This window comes from Alosa pseudoharengus, unplaced genomic scaffold, assembly GCF_046254945.1.
Source record: "Alosa pseudoharengus isolate Yale_2024_CS ecotype anadromous, Long Island Sound unplaced genomic scaffold, YU_APseudo_1.1 YU_APseudo_1.1_scf_11, whole genome shotgun sequence".
Classification (NCBI taxonomy): domain Eukaryota; kingdom Metazoa; phylum Chordata; class Actinopteri; order Clupeiformes; family Clupeidae; genus Alosa; species Alosa pseudoharengus.
Window position 1 is genome coordinate 11,370,604 of NW_027468576.1, and position 17,679 is coordinate 11,388,282.

General features: G+C 45.6%; 1 protein-coding gene across 1 annotated transcript in view; it reads right to left on the minus strand.

Moving 5' to 3' along the window:
• The window catches only part of rnf11b (ring finger protein 11b), a 32,363-nt gene extending 15,687 nt beyond the window's left edge, over positions 1–16,676 (minus strand). Inside the window, exon 1 of the mRNA XM_076278001.1 lies at positions 16,160–16,676. Within this exon, the coding sequence (XP_076134116.1) occupies positions 16,160–16,282 (123 nt within the window). The 5' untranslated portion in view covers positions 16,283–16,676. The remainder of the gene's footprint in view (positions 1–16,159) is intronic.
• Between the last annotated feature and the right edge of the window lie 1,003 nt (positions 16,677–17,679).

The window sequence follows — 17,679 nt, forward strand, 5'->3', positions numbered from 1 at the left end:
AGCCTAACAAACTTCAGCAGGTACAGCATGTGCTGCGACGCTAAGGGGCCGTTTACACCGGTGAAACCTCACCGTTTTATTAACGGTTACGCCTTGCGTGTACACGACGCCGGCAGTTTAGGAGACTGAAACCGATAGTTTTTGAAACCGGCTTCCAAAGTGGGAATTTTTGAAACCGCCGGCTAACTTTCGCCTGTAGGTGAGAAGCCGGCAATTTTATGACGACATGCTTGTCAAAACCAGGGGCCTCACTAGACCTTATTCACTGGGGCACGTGCCTTAGTAAAAGTCTCCAGTGCCCCAGTAAAATTCTAGCGGCTCTAGCTGGAAACATGAGTGCATCTCCGTGCCTGCTTTAATAATGGCTCGAGCCTGTCACTTACCAGCCAATAAAAAAAAAAACAAGGAATAAAGAAAGGGGCCATAATAGCTAATCAGGAAATAGCACCTCTGTAGCTGGGTAAGATTGAACGCAACAACCAATGAAAATCGTTCACATGATTCTTCCGAGTGTTTCGTTGTACTGCACACACATACACTGTGGAATCCGTTGGAGCTCGTTACATCACTTTGAGCAGAGTAAGTCATCCCCTGTTTAATGTTAGCCTACAACAAATTCACAACTTGTTTGCTGTTAAGAGAGTGTTGCCCTCTAGCATCTGTTTTTCAATGCTTAGCATCATTGTAGCCTAAATGTAGCAATAGTTTACCAGCTTGTGCTCTCTCCCTCACACACACACACACCATGCTACAGTAGGCTGCATGCACACATGCGGACAATTAATAATGATTTATACGTATACTGTAGAGAGAGTCCTGTAAAAGTAGCCTATACTGTTTGTGAAGCTGTCCTACTGTAAAACTAAACATAGCATTCTGATAAACTATTCAGAGATGGACATCAGAAAATTCTTCCTGAACAGAGGCAGAGGGAGAGGAACAGTGAGGAGAGATGAGGAGGATGAGGAGGATGAGGGAGGTATGATAATTTTGCCCACATTAACGGTAACATTAACATTTATGCTGGTAATAGCCAGTGCTGTGATTTGATTAATTGTTTAATGGCAAACTTAAATAAGTTTACTGCATTTGCAAATGTAGCCTAAGAATCAGAATAGACATCTGTGTAGATTAGTATAGGCTACATTTGCTAATTATCACCAAAAGTCAGTATGAAGGCTTTAGTAGGCTATTTAAGCTAAAGAACTGCAGTATTGCCAGGATGTCTATAGGACCCTTGCCTGGGAGGGAAGTATATCTCAATTTTGACTAAAAATAAGCTTCCCTTGTGTTAGTAGGAAAGCCTATTAAATTCATGCAGTGAGTATAGGCCTACTTATGCCTATGTGTTTGGATGTTGCTGGATAGTGGCTGCTACAATTGAGGGAGAGAGTGCTGGAGAAGAAGGAGGAGGAAAAGAAGGTCGAAGAGAAGGAGAAGAGAGGGGAGAAAGAGCACAGGCTGGGCAGTCCAGTACCAGGCAGGGGGAGGAGGAGGAGGAGAGAGACAGGCAAGAAACGGATGAGAACATGATGGGGGTTAGACGTAAAATTATTCATGGAGTATGGAGGAGGATGTCTGTGACCTAGGGGAGATATGTGATGGTCCAAATCAGGCTAGCCATTTATTTCATATTTTTTTGTTTTTTAATGTATTGGGAGTTGGGGGCCTGTGCCCCAGCAAAGCTCTAGGTCTAGAATCGCCCCTGGTCAAAACAAACCATTTAGGCTATTTATCATATTAAAATGTTTTTTTCTTTCCCCTGTCATGATTTATGTGCACAATGTAGCCTATCAGCCTTTTGTGGCTAAGTTAGAAGCACACGTTATCTTAACTTAGTTAAACATTAGATTACTGCATGTTAGTGTTTTCTCCAGTGGTGCTCAGATATATATAATGCAATGCGTAGCCTACCGTCACGAAAATTCTATTGAGATTGTTCAACAGCTGTAACTAGCTGGCTAGTAGGTGATGTCGTTAGTTCGCAACCCACCGAACACAGTGAAGTTTAATGATCTTATCATTCATCTCACCTTAAGAATATTCGCTGAAATTATCCAGGTAGCAAGTAAAGCATGTTATAGACATGCACTGAGCAATACTAGCTGGCTAGTTAGAAATTATCCTGACTGTCATCAGTGCACCAAAACGAACTTTTTTGTTAATGTTTTGCCTAGCGAACCGAACCGAAGCATGGCAGGCTAACAAGACATCCACATGAAGTTAACGTTAGCCTACCACTAACGTCATGTAAACCACACAATAACAATACATTTCTGATAGGCCTATTTGACAGAGTAAGCATATTAACAGAGAGGTTTTATTTTAAATTGTATCATTTTCAAAAAAGTATAATTATTTCAAGTTGCACTACTTTTTGTATTGGTTTTATACAAGATGTACTTGTGAAATTTGCACAGTAAAAGTTCTGTATTTTGACTGCAATTGTCTTTGCATTCTGATTAGATTCTTCATTAGAATCATGAGTGGCTCTTTGTAAACAGCATCATTTTCTGGGGCCATGCAAAACTGCATTACCACTAGTGTGGAGTTATTCTACATCATGACAGTAAAATTGACCATCCTTAGTCAATACTGCAGCAATTCCTCTCTCAACCTGTAGAAAATGCTGTGAACATCTGATTATGCATGGTAAAAAAAAATACCGCCATATACCGTGAAACCGTAAGAATTTTGAAAAATACCGTGATATACATTTTTGGTCATACCGCCCAGCACTACCTATTTCTAATACATGTATTTAAAATACGTGTGTCAAATACAAAATACTATTTTGTAATTGAAACACTTGAAGCGAAAACTATCATTAACTTGTTCAGAAAATTGAAATAGTCTGGCGAGGTGGGGCCACAGTTGGCACATTCCCGGGATGGACCTGCTGCGTCTTCATCCATTGTTTTGTCCATGGTTTTGTCTCTTATCTAAATCTGACCATGGAGTTGACTTTGGCGGAAAGCTGAAGGTGATTGCTGATATGCTGTCCCAATCAGTGGCGCATGCACAATCCAATCACGTTTGAGAGGGAAACAACAAATTGAGGGTTTCGGAGATTTTTCTTTTTTCCTTTTTTTTCGAAGTAGTAACGGGTACTCACTACTCACAGTTATGGATAGAAATGTAGTGGAGTAGCCTAAAGAGTACAATATTTGCCTCTCAAATGTACTTGAGTAAAGTCATGAGTACTCCCCAAAAATGATACTCGAATAAAGTAGCCTACAGATCCCTCAAAATTGTACTCAAGTACTGTACTCAAGTAAATGTACTCCATTACTGTCCGGCTCTGATGTTAACCTATGGAGAGTGACGGCCTGTGGGTCATGAGGGCAGTTATTTGGATGTGCGGTGGCCTTACCCACGTAAAACAGAGTGAAATAACATTTTGTAGCCTACTATAGAAACATTATATCATTGGAAACATGTATTATTCTAGCTATATAATAGTGCATGGTATTGATATTTGATATTTCAACTTTATTCTCAAAATGTCGAGTTTAATCTCGTCATGGCAAAAATATTTTTTCCTTCATGTGTGGCCCTAATACTCCGTCGTGATGCAGCTTAAGTACAGACTGGGCCTGTATGCTTAGCCTCGTGAGACCATCCTGATCTCGCGAGCTTCAGGGTTTCACTCGCAGATCAGTCTGGATACTTTCCGTTAAAGAGAATTTGGAGCAGTTCACCAAACGAACGTCCAATCAGCGTTGGCTTTGAGGCGGGTTGAGGTGTGACGCAACGAACAACATGACGGCATCCACAGAGAGGAGCATAGCTATCGCGCAAGTTTTATTCAGATTAGAAAGTATTCCTGGGTAAGCTGTGAAGCTATGAGTCTCAGCCATGCAGCTGGGAGGAATGAACGACACAGACATCCTCCACGGCTGATTCCAGTTCACAATGGAGGAATATACTTTCTTCAGAAGTGTAGGGCCTACCGTGAAAACTTGATGGGAATTGTCGTTGATTAGGTTCATGTCACATACAAATGGTTAAAACATCTTAACGTTAGTCACGTTACCTAACTTAATTGTATGTTAAACGAAGGCATTAGAAGAACACTTTGTTCATCCAATTGGTTGATTTGGCCCATCGATAACCAACAAAGGTGGTGATAGACAGATGGTTTATCCAATCAGCTAACCAGTATTTCCGCCCCTTCCCAAAAGTTCTTCAATGAAAAGTTCCCAGATGGATATGCGGAGCAAATCCATCTGGCGGAGTCAGGTTACTGTATGCTAGCCCTGGCAGCAATTTGCTGCCGCTAGGGGCGCGTCTAGATTGCTAGGCTACCTGTATGCAGCTTCAGTTAAGACAGGGCCTGACGGTACCGATCCACTTGCACGACACTTCATTTTGTCATGTCGCATAGATGTCGCGCTGCCTCCCCACGTCGTGTGTGGCCGTTTTGTTTAAAATGTCAGTTACCAGCTCATACTCAGTTCGTTTTAACGTATTGTAGCGTCGGCGCAAAAAGACAGTGTTCGCGTTCTCCCGCGCAGGGGATCCTGGGATACGAGAGCGAACATTTGGGGGGTTTATGTCGTTAATTCTCCTTAGTTTTGAGTGTAATGTTAGCGTCTTTGTTGTAACATGTTTCCCTTTTAGTTTTCCCTCATGTGTGATCCTTTTTGTGTGGGGGGCTGCGTCCTCCCCTGTATGTGTAGTGTGTGTGTCTGCTTGACCTGCCCCGTGTGTATTGTGTTCTGTGGCTTGGTCTTGGTCTGTGTCCTAGCTCTCGTTCCCAGCCAATAAACCTTTTGATTGGACAACTGTGTGGTTCGCTATCAAATCGTTACATTGGTGTCAGAAGCGACTTTCGAACATGGCCTCCGCCCAGCGAGAGAAGCGGGGAGCTGGAGACCTCACCACTGGGTGGAGGCCCACGCAAGAGGATCCAGAGAGAGCCCTTGTAAGGGCTACTAAAATGCTCGGGGCCTTCTATCGCTACTGCCGACGGAGGAGAGGAGCTATCGTCTGGACCTGCCTGCTGCCATGGGAGGAGATCTGGCCAGAAGAAGCGGTCGCGGAGAAGACGACGCTGGCCTGGGCGCTGACTCCACTGCGAGCCGCGACGCGTGAGCAGAGCCGAGGGAGTGCGGCGAGGAAGAGGTTCCTAGACGATGGACGGTTGGCGGAGCCGCTGAGGGCAGCGAACTCACGACGGTGGGGCAGCTTCGTCGGAAAGGCCCTCTGAACTTTAAAAACTTTTGGGTGCGTGTGAGAGGCACCGTGCTGTGTGGGCGCCCGTTCTAGTTGGCCTGTTGGCCGGCGCCTTTTGAAAAAATTTGTGTGTGGAGTTCGATAGCACGACCATCTCGGGGGTCGTGCCTTCGCCGAGGCCGCGAAGGAGTGGAACGGGCCGGGAACAGAGCAGTACGGCTCTGCGAGATGGCAACATGAGGAGGGACGCCGAAAACGGTAGCTGCAGCGGGAGAGCTCAGCGCGGTCCGGTTGCTGTGGAGTCGGTGCCTGTCTGTCCTGGTCGGCGACTCGACTGAGCAGAGTGGCGTTGGCGCAGCTTCATCTGGCCCCCCTCGAACCCCGGTGCTTGGTACAGTGTCGACGGTTGTAAGGCCACCTAGGGCCCCGTCTGGAGAGGAGGAGTGCCGTGGTGACATGCCGCGGAAAGGGCAGCCTGAGGGCGGCTGCTGAGAGGGAGCTGGTGACGAGCGGGGTCGGCCACGTGGCTGCTAGCACGCCCGAACTGGATTGCTAGCAGCGTGGCGCCCCGTTGAGTGAGCTCCTGCGGCGCGTGCACCCCACGTGAGTTGGTGGTACTGTCGCACTGAACTGAGTGGCGGGCGACGCGCGCCGACGCTAGCATGTGGCTACCTCGTGGGCATTGCCGAGTTGGGGGAGCTGTGTAGCGTCGGCGCAAAAAGACAGTGTTCGCGTTCTCCCGCGCAGGGGATCCTGGGATACGAGAGCGAACATTTGGGGGGTTTATGTCGTTAATTCTCCTTAGTTTTGAGTGTAATGTTAGCGTCTTTGTTGTAACATGTTTCCCTTTTAGTTTTCCCTCATGTGTGATCCTTTTTGTGTGGGGGGCTGCGTCCTCCCCTGTATGTGTAGTGTGTGTGTCTGCTTGACCTGCCCCGTGTGTATTGTGTTCTGTGGCTTGGTCTTGGTCTGTGTCCTAGCTCTCGTTCCCAGCCAATAAACCTTTTGATTGGACAACTGTGTGGTTCGCTATCAAATCGTTACATTGGTGTCAGAAGCGACTTTCGAACATGGCCTCCGCCCAGCGAGAGAAGCGGGGAGCTGGAGACCTCACCACTGGGTGGAGGCCCACGCAAGAGGATCCAGAGAGAGCCCTTGTAAGGGCTACTAAAATGCTCGGGGCCTTCTATCGCTACTGCCGACGGAGGAGAGGAGCTATCGTCTGGACCTGCCTGCTGCCATGGGAGGAGATCTGGCCAGAAGAAGCGGTCGCGGAGAAGACGACGCTGGCCTGGGCGCTGACTCCACTGCGAGCCGCGACGCGTGAGCAGAGCCGAGGGAGTGCGGCGAGGAAGAGGTTCCTAGACGATGGACGGTTGGCGGAGCCGCTGAGGGCAGCGAACTCACGACGGTGGGGCAGCTTCGTCGGAAAGGCCCTCTGAACTTTAAAAACTTTTGGGTGCGTGTGAGAGGCACCGTGCTGTGTGGGCGCCCGTTCTAGTTGGCCTGTTGGCCGGCGCCTTTTGAAAAAATTTGTGTGTGGAGTTCGATAGCACGACCATCTCGGGGGTCGTGCCTTCGCCGAGGCCGCGAAGGAGTGGAACGGGCCGGGAACAGAGCAGTACGGCTCTGCGAGATGGCAACATGAGGAGGGACGCCGAAAACGGTAGCTGCAGCGGGAGAGCTCAGCGCGGTCCGGTTGCTGTGGAGTCGGTGCCTGTCTGTCCTGGTCGGCGACTCGACTGAGCAGAGTGGCGTTGGCGCAGCTTCATCTGGCCCCCCTCGAACCCCGGTGCTTGGTACAGTGTCGACGGTTGTAAGGCCACCTAGGGCCCCGTCTGGAGAGGAGGAGTGCCGTGGTGACATGCCGCGGAAAGGGAAGCCTGAGGGCGGCTGCTGAGAGGGAGCTGGTGACGAGCGGGGTCGGCCACGTGGCTGCTAGCACGCCCGAACTGGATTGCTAGCAGCGTGGCGCCCCGTTGAGTGAGCTCCTGCGGCGCGTGCACCCCACGTGAGTTGGCAGTACTGTCGCACTGAACTGAGTGGCGGGCGACGCGCGCCGACGCTAGCATGTGGCTACCTCGTGGGCATTGCCGAGTTGGGGGAGCTGTGTAGCGTCGGCGCAAAAAGACAGTGTTCGCGTTCTCCCGCGCAGGGGATCCTGGGATACGAGAGCGAACATTTGGGGGGTTTATGTCGTTAATTCTCCTTAGTTTTGAGTGTAATGTTAGCGTCTTTGTTGTAACATGTTTCCCTTTTAGTTTTCCCTCATGTGTGATCCTTTTTGTGTGGGGGGCTGCGTCCTCCCCTGTATGTGTATTGTGTGTGTCTGCTTGACCTGCCCCGTGTGTATTGTGTTCTGTGGCTTGGTCTTGGTCTGTGTCCTAGCTCTCGTTCCCAGCCAATAAACCTTTTGATTGGACAACTGTGTGGTTCGCTATCAAATCGTTACAGTATCTTAAGTGTTTTTCCACAAATGGACCACAATTCTAGGCATGCACTTAACAGTATACAACACATTAATAGCCTAAACAAACTATGCAAGCCATTTGGAAATCTTGTTTTATTTAAACTACTCAATGCAATCTCAAATCCTCACCAGAAACACCAACAGTCAATATATTCATCCAAATCCTAGTTTCGTTTGTTTTATGGACTACTAGGTGGTCGTGGAAGAGATTGTTAAAACATTATTTGTCTTGTAAGCGGAACCAAAGTTTCACAGGCACCGTTGTGGTAGAACAAAGGACCTACAACCTCGTCCTTTCATTGGAGAGTCGCCTCGCGTTCAACGGATTAATTTGCATAAAGATGGGCTTCGCCCAGCTTTTTGTTTTTGACACGCGACATATTTTCAAATGCAGTGCTGCCTTCCCGGAATGCTTTGCGGGCGCGTTAAAGTCGCTTGACGTCACCCATAGGACTAGAGTGGAATGCGACACGACAAAATGAAGTGTCGTGCAAGTGGATCGGTACCGTGAGACAGGCTGCAGGCTTCAGTGAGTCAGGGCCTGCGACAGGCTTCAGTGAGACAGGGCCTGAGACAAGCTTCAGTGAGAGAAATCCTGAATGCAGCTTCAGTAAGATAGGACCTGTGTTTCGCTTCAGTAAGAAGCCCAGCCTCTCAATGTCCCGTAGCAGCCTGTTTTTTACTATGGCTTCAAACCAGCAGGTTCCTCTAAAAGGTTACAAGACCACAAATGAGTTTGAGTCAATTAGATGACTACACAGGAATTTACAATCCGGCCAGCATACGGGGAAACAAAATGGCCACTAAATAAAACATGGTGTTTTAATGTTCTTAGAAAGCTTACATTTAGGGACAATTCGTGTTTTATAAACGGGGCCACCGGAGGGATTTTGAGTGCTTCAACCAAAAGTTGCATGACCCTCCACTGCCTGTGAGAAAATTTTCAACGACCATCCAGTAGCATTTTCAAAAAAGACATGACCCTCCCCGGCCAATTATCAATACCTTCCACCCACGCTCTTAAGCGCTATGAAAACACATTGGCTTAGGCTACCGTTCTAAAAGCAACCTCTGCTTTCTGATCTTACACATCACACTTCACCAAGATGGTGGTCATTTCAGTAGATTTACTCTCTAACATTGTCTCTGGAAACACAATAAGCATGGAAACTAAATGCACACTTCCTGCAACTGCATTAGCCTACTTGAAATAAGTTACTCCTCTAGTATTCACATGAAATAAAACAATAAAACATTGAGACCATTCAACAAAGCACACTGGGTAATAACAAATTCAACACATGAACTTGTTGCTATGGACTCGTCTCTAGGCTTCCTCAGTCATTGTAAAGCTGCCGAAGCTGAACATTATCCAAAACTCAATTTTTCAGACGAGCGTCAATTTGGGAGCTTGCTACACTCCTTCTTAAATGAGTTGAAAAGGCCGTTTGCACAATTTCACAAATAATCACAGGGACCGAAAAATACCTAACATGCCAACTTTTTCCGGGTTTATCATTTTAACTTTTCCCCGCTGTCTTGCTGTTTTAATATTCCCCGTAGAATATCCCATGTTACTGTAATAACATTAGTCCTGCATTCTGGCCTGTCTCTGTGTTGTCCTGTTGTTACCCCTTGCCCTTCCAGTGAAACAGATGTATTTAAATCATCGTTTTGCTTCCTTGAATGCGAACTCAGAGTGATATTAACCTAGGCCTATTTAAGTTAACGACGTGGTTGTAGTGAGAGCACAATTCATTGGCGCTTGCAGTGTTCGGCCGTAGGCTATACGTGCGCACCTGCCAGGCTACTCAGCCACGAGTAGACAAAGAATTCCCCCTGTATATTCACTCCAAGTTGGCCTACCATAACTTACCAACTCTACACTGTAGACCATAAACTGGCTATTTATATGACCAAATGTATTTGTTAAACTTTATGAAGCAGAATTACGCACTGCTACTTGGAACGCAACACATTTTTGTTGGCAGGAGAGAGAATGACAGCGATTAACAAATTGCACTTGTTGCTGGTTACCAATAAATAATATTTTTTTTTTTGCAACCAACAAAAACAGAAAGGATGGAGACAGCAAAGCTAGAGATGGGCAGGAACAAGGTCAATTGGTAGAAATGTTTGTCAAAACGTTAGGAGCTGGATGTGTGGATGAATGAAGCACAAGTAGGCTATGCTTTATGTTAAGCATGCACACTGTTTAAGGTTAGGCTACACGGTAAACTACAAGTAAACCAAAGTTAAATTTAACTTTTTTAGGGCTGGATAAAGTTGACCAAATGGATATAGGCTGTTAGGCGTGAATAAAGTAGGCTACTTTGTTGCTCCAACCCTTCCAACATTAATGGGGACGAATGTTGACATTTTCCGTATTTTGCATGAGAAACCCGGGAAATCTCCTTTATTTTCATTGTTCAATGTTGACAGAGCTATGGAACGAAAGAGAACGTTATATGGCGATAGAAATCAACAACAATCAAACAAGCCACTTTGATTTTTTGCTGTTTTCGTTAATACAAAAGATGGGTGACCCCCCCCCCCCCAGACAAAAAAAAGTTAGGTGACCCTCCCCTATTTTCCTCCGGTGGCCCCGTTTATAAATAACTAACAGTCCCTTACATTTCCTCATTTATTAGATGCTGTTATCCGAAATGACTAGTGTTCTATCTGTCCAACACAGAACATTTTAGTCAGGCTCTGGATGGAAAACAAAAACTTAACAATGCTGTGAATATACTCTGAACCCAAAAGCTCGCTGATCCAAATACAATCTCCCCTCTCATACATCCATCCCGTCAGCAGAAACGACTAATCTGGTCTCCACACTGGCAGGATAACAAAGCTGCATGGAGCGGTGTTAAGACTAGTCTGAGACAGGTGATCCTCAGGCGAGACAGGAAAGGCATTCTTCAAGTCGTTGGAGGTGCAGTCTGAACAGTACACCACAGACACACATTAGCATGTTGTAAGTTATGAGGAAGCCACTGAAAGCAGGGGCGGTAACTCCCTAACTGAGAGCTGCGTAATGAGAACACCTGTAAGAGACTCTTCTCTTCACCGGCTCCCTCCTTCTATCTTCCACCCGGGACTCTCTTTCTCGCTCATCACTCTTTCTCTCCCCTCCTTCTTCCCAGAAAACAGTACACTTACAGAAGTAAGTCCCTAACTGAGTATTGCTCAATGCACCACCTCCATAAGAGCCCCCCCCCCCTCTCTGCTGGTGACTGAGGGTTTTGGTTTGGCGACTTGTAACGCCGGCTGCCTCCGAGAGAAAAAAACGCTGACAGGACTGTAAATCTTTGGCATGGCATCTGGGATGTGTGGGGGACACGGTCTCAATTTTTAACACACACACACACACACACACACACAAATACACCTTCAACAGAAAATCTGTTAATCACACAGTACATGAACAGGTTATTTTCATATCTTTAAGTACTTTAAGGTACTACTTGTGATACAATAATGCATTTCATGCTTTTAGCTATTTAATTATTGACAACAATAATAATTTATTAATTAGAAATTAATATTAATATAAATATTAATATATATATATATATATATATATATATATCATATATATATATATATATCATATATATATATATATATATTTCCATCTGATAAATTAATACAATAATATCTACCCATATATGGATGCTTTGAGGCTGCATGATCTCTCAAAAGATCAAAGGCCTGCTCTGCTTTTGTGTTTCACAAAGATTACAGTAATAGCAGTAATGCATAGAACCTTTCATCTTTGCTTGAGGTGTCAGCTTTCTACCGTCCACAGGCTACTGCGCACTTCAGACCAGTGTCCACTTTTGATATTCAGCTAATGGGATCCACTGTCTACAATGCATCTCACTTCGCTCTCCCTCCATCTCTCTTTCTTTCTTTCTTTCTTTCTCTCTCACACACACACACACACACACACACACACACACACACACACACACACACACACACGTACACACACAGTCTGGCCATCTAGAGTATTTTCTTCTCCTGCGGGAGGCCTCAGGTGAGTGTGTGGGGGAAGACGGCAGAGTGTTTCAAGGCCGCACACACCTCCTCGCCCTGTAGCCAAGTCCTCCAGCATTATTTTCCTGATGGGCGTTAAAGGAGAGGTGTCAGAGGCCTGGTGGCTGTTGCGTCCAGGGAGACCGGCTCATAAAGCATCCTGTCAACAGCACAATGGGCGCTCCGCCAGGTCGCTCCGCCACAAATCAGAATCGATCGTATCCAGGGGGTTTCGGACAGGAAGAGAGGAGCTGAGAAAAGAAAGACAACAGCCACGGAAATGGCGGCTGTGGGCTACACCCCCCCCCCCCCCCCCCACACACACACACACACACACACACACACCGGGTCTTTCCGGGACACCTGGATATGAATCAGAATCGATCGCATCCAGGGGGTTTCGGACAGGGAGAGAAAAGAAAGACGACAACAGTGGTGGAGGTCGTGGGCTACACACCGCCGCCCACCCCCCACCCCACCCCCAACACCCACACACACACGTTGGGCCTTTCCTGGACCTGACCACACTACCATTGGAACCGCCTTGGACACAGAATACCACATAGAACAGGTACAACAACATACAACAATGTCCTTTTAAGCTTTCTCTCCCTCTCTCCCTCTCCTTTTCACTCTTTTTCTCCCCCTCCCCATCACACTCTCCCTCCCTCCCTCTCTCTCTCTCCATTCACTCCCTCTCTTCCTATTCACGCTCTTCGCTCTCTCACTGTGCCCTCTCCCAGTCAAACGCTCCCTCCCTCCCTTACACAGACACAGGCTCAGTCACACTCTCTCTCTCACACACACACACACACACACACTTATCTGCCCTCGCCTCGCACAGCTAGATGAGTCAGCATTACTACCAGCTGCTTTCCAAATTAGCCGCCTCTCTCTCTCTCTCTCCCACTACACTCCCCCTCATCAACAACACAGCTAATTACACAATGGAGTGACTGTGTGTGTGTGTGTGTGTGTGTGGGGGGGGGGGTGCTGCATCCTCTGCAGAACACAATACAACTCGGCCTGATGACATCTCCTTATTGAGCCTGATACATGACGTAAGAGGAAGTCTCTCTCTCTCTCTCGTCACCTGCTCTTGACGGCTTCACCAGCAAAACTCAGAAGCCACTTCCTCCCCAACACAGGACGGGCAAGTCTGGTCTTCCTTTCCACACAGGGTTCTCTGCTGTGCTCTCAAGACTGGCATTAACCCAACTTTTTCAATGCGGTCGATTCGTTCGCAGTAATTTGCTTAGGCCCAGACTTTTCCTTGCCGTTTCTCAAATAGAGACAAGCACACCCTAGCTGAGGACATTCGCACTGAGACATTTAATTAACTCTTGACAATTCATCAAGTTTTAAAATAACAGCATCAGTTTGAAAAGTGCAAATTCCTGCCCACTTTCTTGCTGTAGCACCCAAACCTGACAGAAGAGACTTGTGATTTTTAGTCACTTTAGATTTAATCTTAAAGGTACAATATGTAGAGCTGATGTCAAAGACATAAGTGTTTGTAAACTTTCAGCAATGATGTAAACACAATGCTTCTGTACATTTTGTGTACTAGTTGCCTGTTTTAAGGCCTTTATAGGATTTATAGGAGCAGCCATTTTCCTGACTACTTAAAGTTCCAACCAGTGATTTATTTCTAACAAAAATACATATGGTACCTTTAAGCAGCACTGTGTCGTCCTGAGACAACAAGGGCAATATAAAGAAATAGGATAGGGTGTTTGGGTGTTTGTGTGTGTGTGTGTATGTGTGCTAGTAAGTCAGTAAGTGAGAATGAGCTCCAGAGAGCAGCTTGCGCACACTATACGCTGTCTGTTCCGCCCAACATAGCTTTCCAAGAGGTTGAAAAATTGCCTCTCAAATTGTTCAGCCTTTGCCTGTGAGTGCCGTCTGTCTGATATTTGAGGAGTGACATGAAGAGTCCAGGACTCTCACACTTGATGAACACAACTCAACCTCTTGGACCTGCACATTTTCAGCATTAAAAGGAACCCCTCCACCGCACCTCCCCTAAAAAGTTCCTGACTGAGGTAGCTCACATGGTTCTTAACACGTAGCAGCAGTTCATTTTGGAAAAGGGAGGGAGGTGGAGTGAAAGAGGGAGGGAGGGAGAGAGAGAAAACACTGTCAGGCATTCTTGGCAACTCTTACAGGAATGCACCTAGATTGAAAATGATTTAGGCTCTCCAGTGGGCCCCTGGTCTCTCCCCTGGTCACACTCCATATTTTAAAAAAGCTTCTTGATACTGCAACAAAAAAACTCAATAAAAACAATAATAACCAATAAAACAACAAAAGGCCAGGATATTGCACAACGCAGTCAAAACTAAGACCTGAGGGAAATCATGTCCAGATTGTTTTTTGTTCTTGCCACGATGATTTTCTCCAGATTGATAGGCCTACATCTATAGAGCAGATTCGAAGTTTGTACAGAAGTGCTTCTCACAGGAAGGCCTGGGTTCAACACAGTCCAAGGGTGGATTTTTACCATCATTATAGACGTGTTAATCTCCAATAAAAAGGCTGCTTCCTGCAACACAGATTGAATGTGTGCCTCCCAAGACAGCACTCACAGGGTTTAGGCAGAGACTTTCTAATGAGGAGACACAGCACTCAAAAAATCCTCCATAGAAATGCATGGGGTTAGTTTGTAACACAAATATGGCAGTTGTCTACACATCACACCCCTTCCGCGGCAAAACGTCAACATGTACATTGAGCCAATCATGTGCTGTATTGTGAATACATTGAGCTAATAATGTGGTGTGTTGTGAAGACCGACATGCCAATCATGTGTTGTGATCTCGACACTGGAGCAAGATTGGTGTCGTGAAGCCTTGCGCACACGCATTTCTTCCGAAATAGATACCCGATAAGTGCTAAAAAAGCGTTGCAATATGGCCACCGAGTGGAGGGACTTGCCTAAGACGACTTTTGTTTAGGTGTCCACTTGCCTGAGCTGTTTTTGATCACGTATTCACATGAATTCTTTGTCTCTTCATTAATTAGCATCTGCATGGCAAGCGTTATAACTTCCAATCACTACCTGAGGCCAGATAGCAGACAGCTGTAAATCAAGCCAAAACGTCACAAGGCCCTAGTTAATCAAAGCCATCATCTAGTATGGTCTGAAACAGACATGTCAACATTCCCACTGTTTGAGTGGTTGGTCTAGTTCAATCATTTTATCTCTCTTGAGATCATGCTTTAAATTCTTGTATCACATGCAGAAATGACTCCGGAAAGTCACAAGCGTGCGCAAGTTCATGGTGATCTCACCTACACCAAAACCACTCTGCCCCAACCCTCCTGTGGCACCCCCACTGTCAAATACAACAGCTACGCTACGGAAGCCATTTCCAAATGTTCAGAGGCGCTTCGGTTCTCTGCATTCCAGTGTAGCAAAGAGAACAGTCTATTACCTGGTAAAAGGAAACACACAGTGAGGTCTTGTGTAACTCTGCAAACAATGAGGATATAAAAACCACTTAGGTCCATGGAACCTGACATAATTTTCTTGGCCTGGGTTTCACCTACGAGCTGAACAAACAATGTGACACTTTGCCCTCACTGCCTACAGTAATCAGTTCTTTCCTTCTTTTGGCCTAGATTTAAGATTAGTAGGTCAATCAACTCTATCCACAACTTGCACTTTGCACCATGTGTTCCACGTCTGGAAACTGCAGGCATGTTTTCACTTATTCTATCAAAAGTAGGCTACATATATTGCAACCATTAAGATAACAGCAACATTACAATGTGGCAACAATGTAATGCAATGTAGAACACTGTTATACAGTAGGCCTACATCACTTTAGCCTACTAGTTACTGTACTATAATTTAAGCCCTTGTTGTGCAAACCTGTCTACATGCTAAAATATCCTCTTGAACGGCTGAGGCAGAGAAAACAAAGAGAGGTTCTGGGGCATAACTGTTCCCGAGCCAGCCCCGACACGGACCCCACAGAGCATGTTCTGCAACACACTATAGACAGATGTGCAGTCTGCTTGGCGAATTACATAACTCTGACAACTGTGCTCGAACTTAACCACAGTTTCAGAGATCCGCACTGATAAACGCATTGATGTAGTTAGACGACAACAATGACATCTTGAGGTAGATTCAGGAGGTAGCCTATATTTAAACAAACACAGAGAGAGAAATGGTTTAACCCCCGTGAGCACTTCCAACGATTAATTTCTACTGAACGAAGATTATGTCATCGCCACGTTTGGAACAGTGTTAACATACAACTTTAAATGTGCTTTAAAGTCGATATGTTCTCCTCGTGTCCAAAAACGCGACCAAAAACGTGGCATTTCAAAATAACGAGCTGCAGACCACCAAACTGCCACGTACAACTGACGATAAAGATAACAATAACGGCAACAGTGACAATTTACACTTTTGATTCAGTAGCCTGTGTTCCGTTTGTTGTGTTGATATCTTACCTGGTAAGGCGGAGGTGGTTCTTGGTCGGGATCTGTTCCATCACCAAAACTACCCCTGTCTGACTGTGACTCATGAAGCAAAGATATATCATCCGACGTTGGGGATTTAAGACAATTTCCCATCGCCTTTCAGACGCTTTCCCTTAATATTTTGCTTCTAAACTACGCGTACACCCAAACCCAGTTTCTCCGAGCTGATTTCCGAGGCTCCCGCAGGAAATCAGACTAACTAGCACCCATACATTGCAGAGGACCTCGCCACGAGAGCCTCTGTTCAACAAAAACAAACCATCTAAACACAAAGAACCTGGCTTAGTGGCACCTTTGCGCAATACATTAAGCACCGATCGAAGTCTTGCCAAACCTTGCCACGTACAACTTTTTCCAAAATTGACACTATTTAAATGTGAAGTAGGCCGCTCATTTGGGTTATCAATGTTTACAAGACTAACATTCTTTCCCCATTCGCGAACTACTTCCCCTAACAAGAGACTTTTCTCGCTTTTAATCCGGCCTAGCAGGCAACAAAGCCATACAGGCACCTACTAAAAGGACAGCCTCCTCTTACATAAACCAATCACATTCGGCCTTTCTCCACGAACTTGAGAAAAAGAGGGCGTGCTTAAGAGGAAGTACACACACTGTGTATGTATACATTTGTTATAGTTTACATGTTATGGGTCTACTAATCAATAAACTCACACGCAGTCACCCTCGATAGCCCATTAGCGCAATAACTCATTCAAAGCTCACTACATGTCAAAATCGACTGAAAATCTAACCATCTCTTATTCTGTAAAATGCATGCATTTATACAAATATCAGTTGAATCACTGATGTGTGTGATCTGACCATGTTTCCAAATGACTGTCTGTGCGTAAAGGTAGGTTTTTTTTTCATTAAACATGACATCGGTTCATTTTTGCTCGCCCAAATACAGCTGCCTGCGAGACACGCATGCCCATCAGGCTCTAGCTTCGTCCATAAAGTAGACGCTTTGTGCGCAGGTGCTGTGGATATGGAGACCACGTCACAGACAGGCTATTGAACGACAACAAATAAATTGAGGATTATTTCCTTGTCTGATTAGGTCACGTAATGTTCGAACTGTCTGTGACTTACAACAGGAGAAACTAAATGGCAAATGTTTGTTAGAGCGCCTCCAAGAGACAGACATATTTATGGTTTAAAAGGCCAAGGCAGGAAGAGTGAAATGTAATTTGTTATGGTTTGTCCAGAAATAAAGCTACTAATACATTTGCATCATTTTGATTAGATACCAGCAGAATATTTTGATAAAGGAATGGTAGGCTAGCCACTAGCAAAAACATGTTTTTGATGTTGAAAAGTAAAATGCTTCTGGACTCAAGGAGATCACAGAGGACTTTCCCCAATATTTATGGACAATATTATTGCATACATTACACACTTTGTTTCTCTGTTTCAACCAGTAAGAATATATTTGTTTATGTGCTGGGCCCCTTTAAATTGACAACAAACACCGAAAAACACCTTAAACA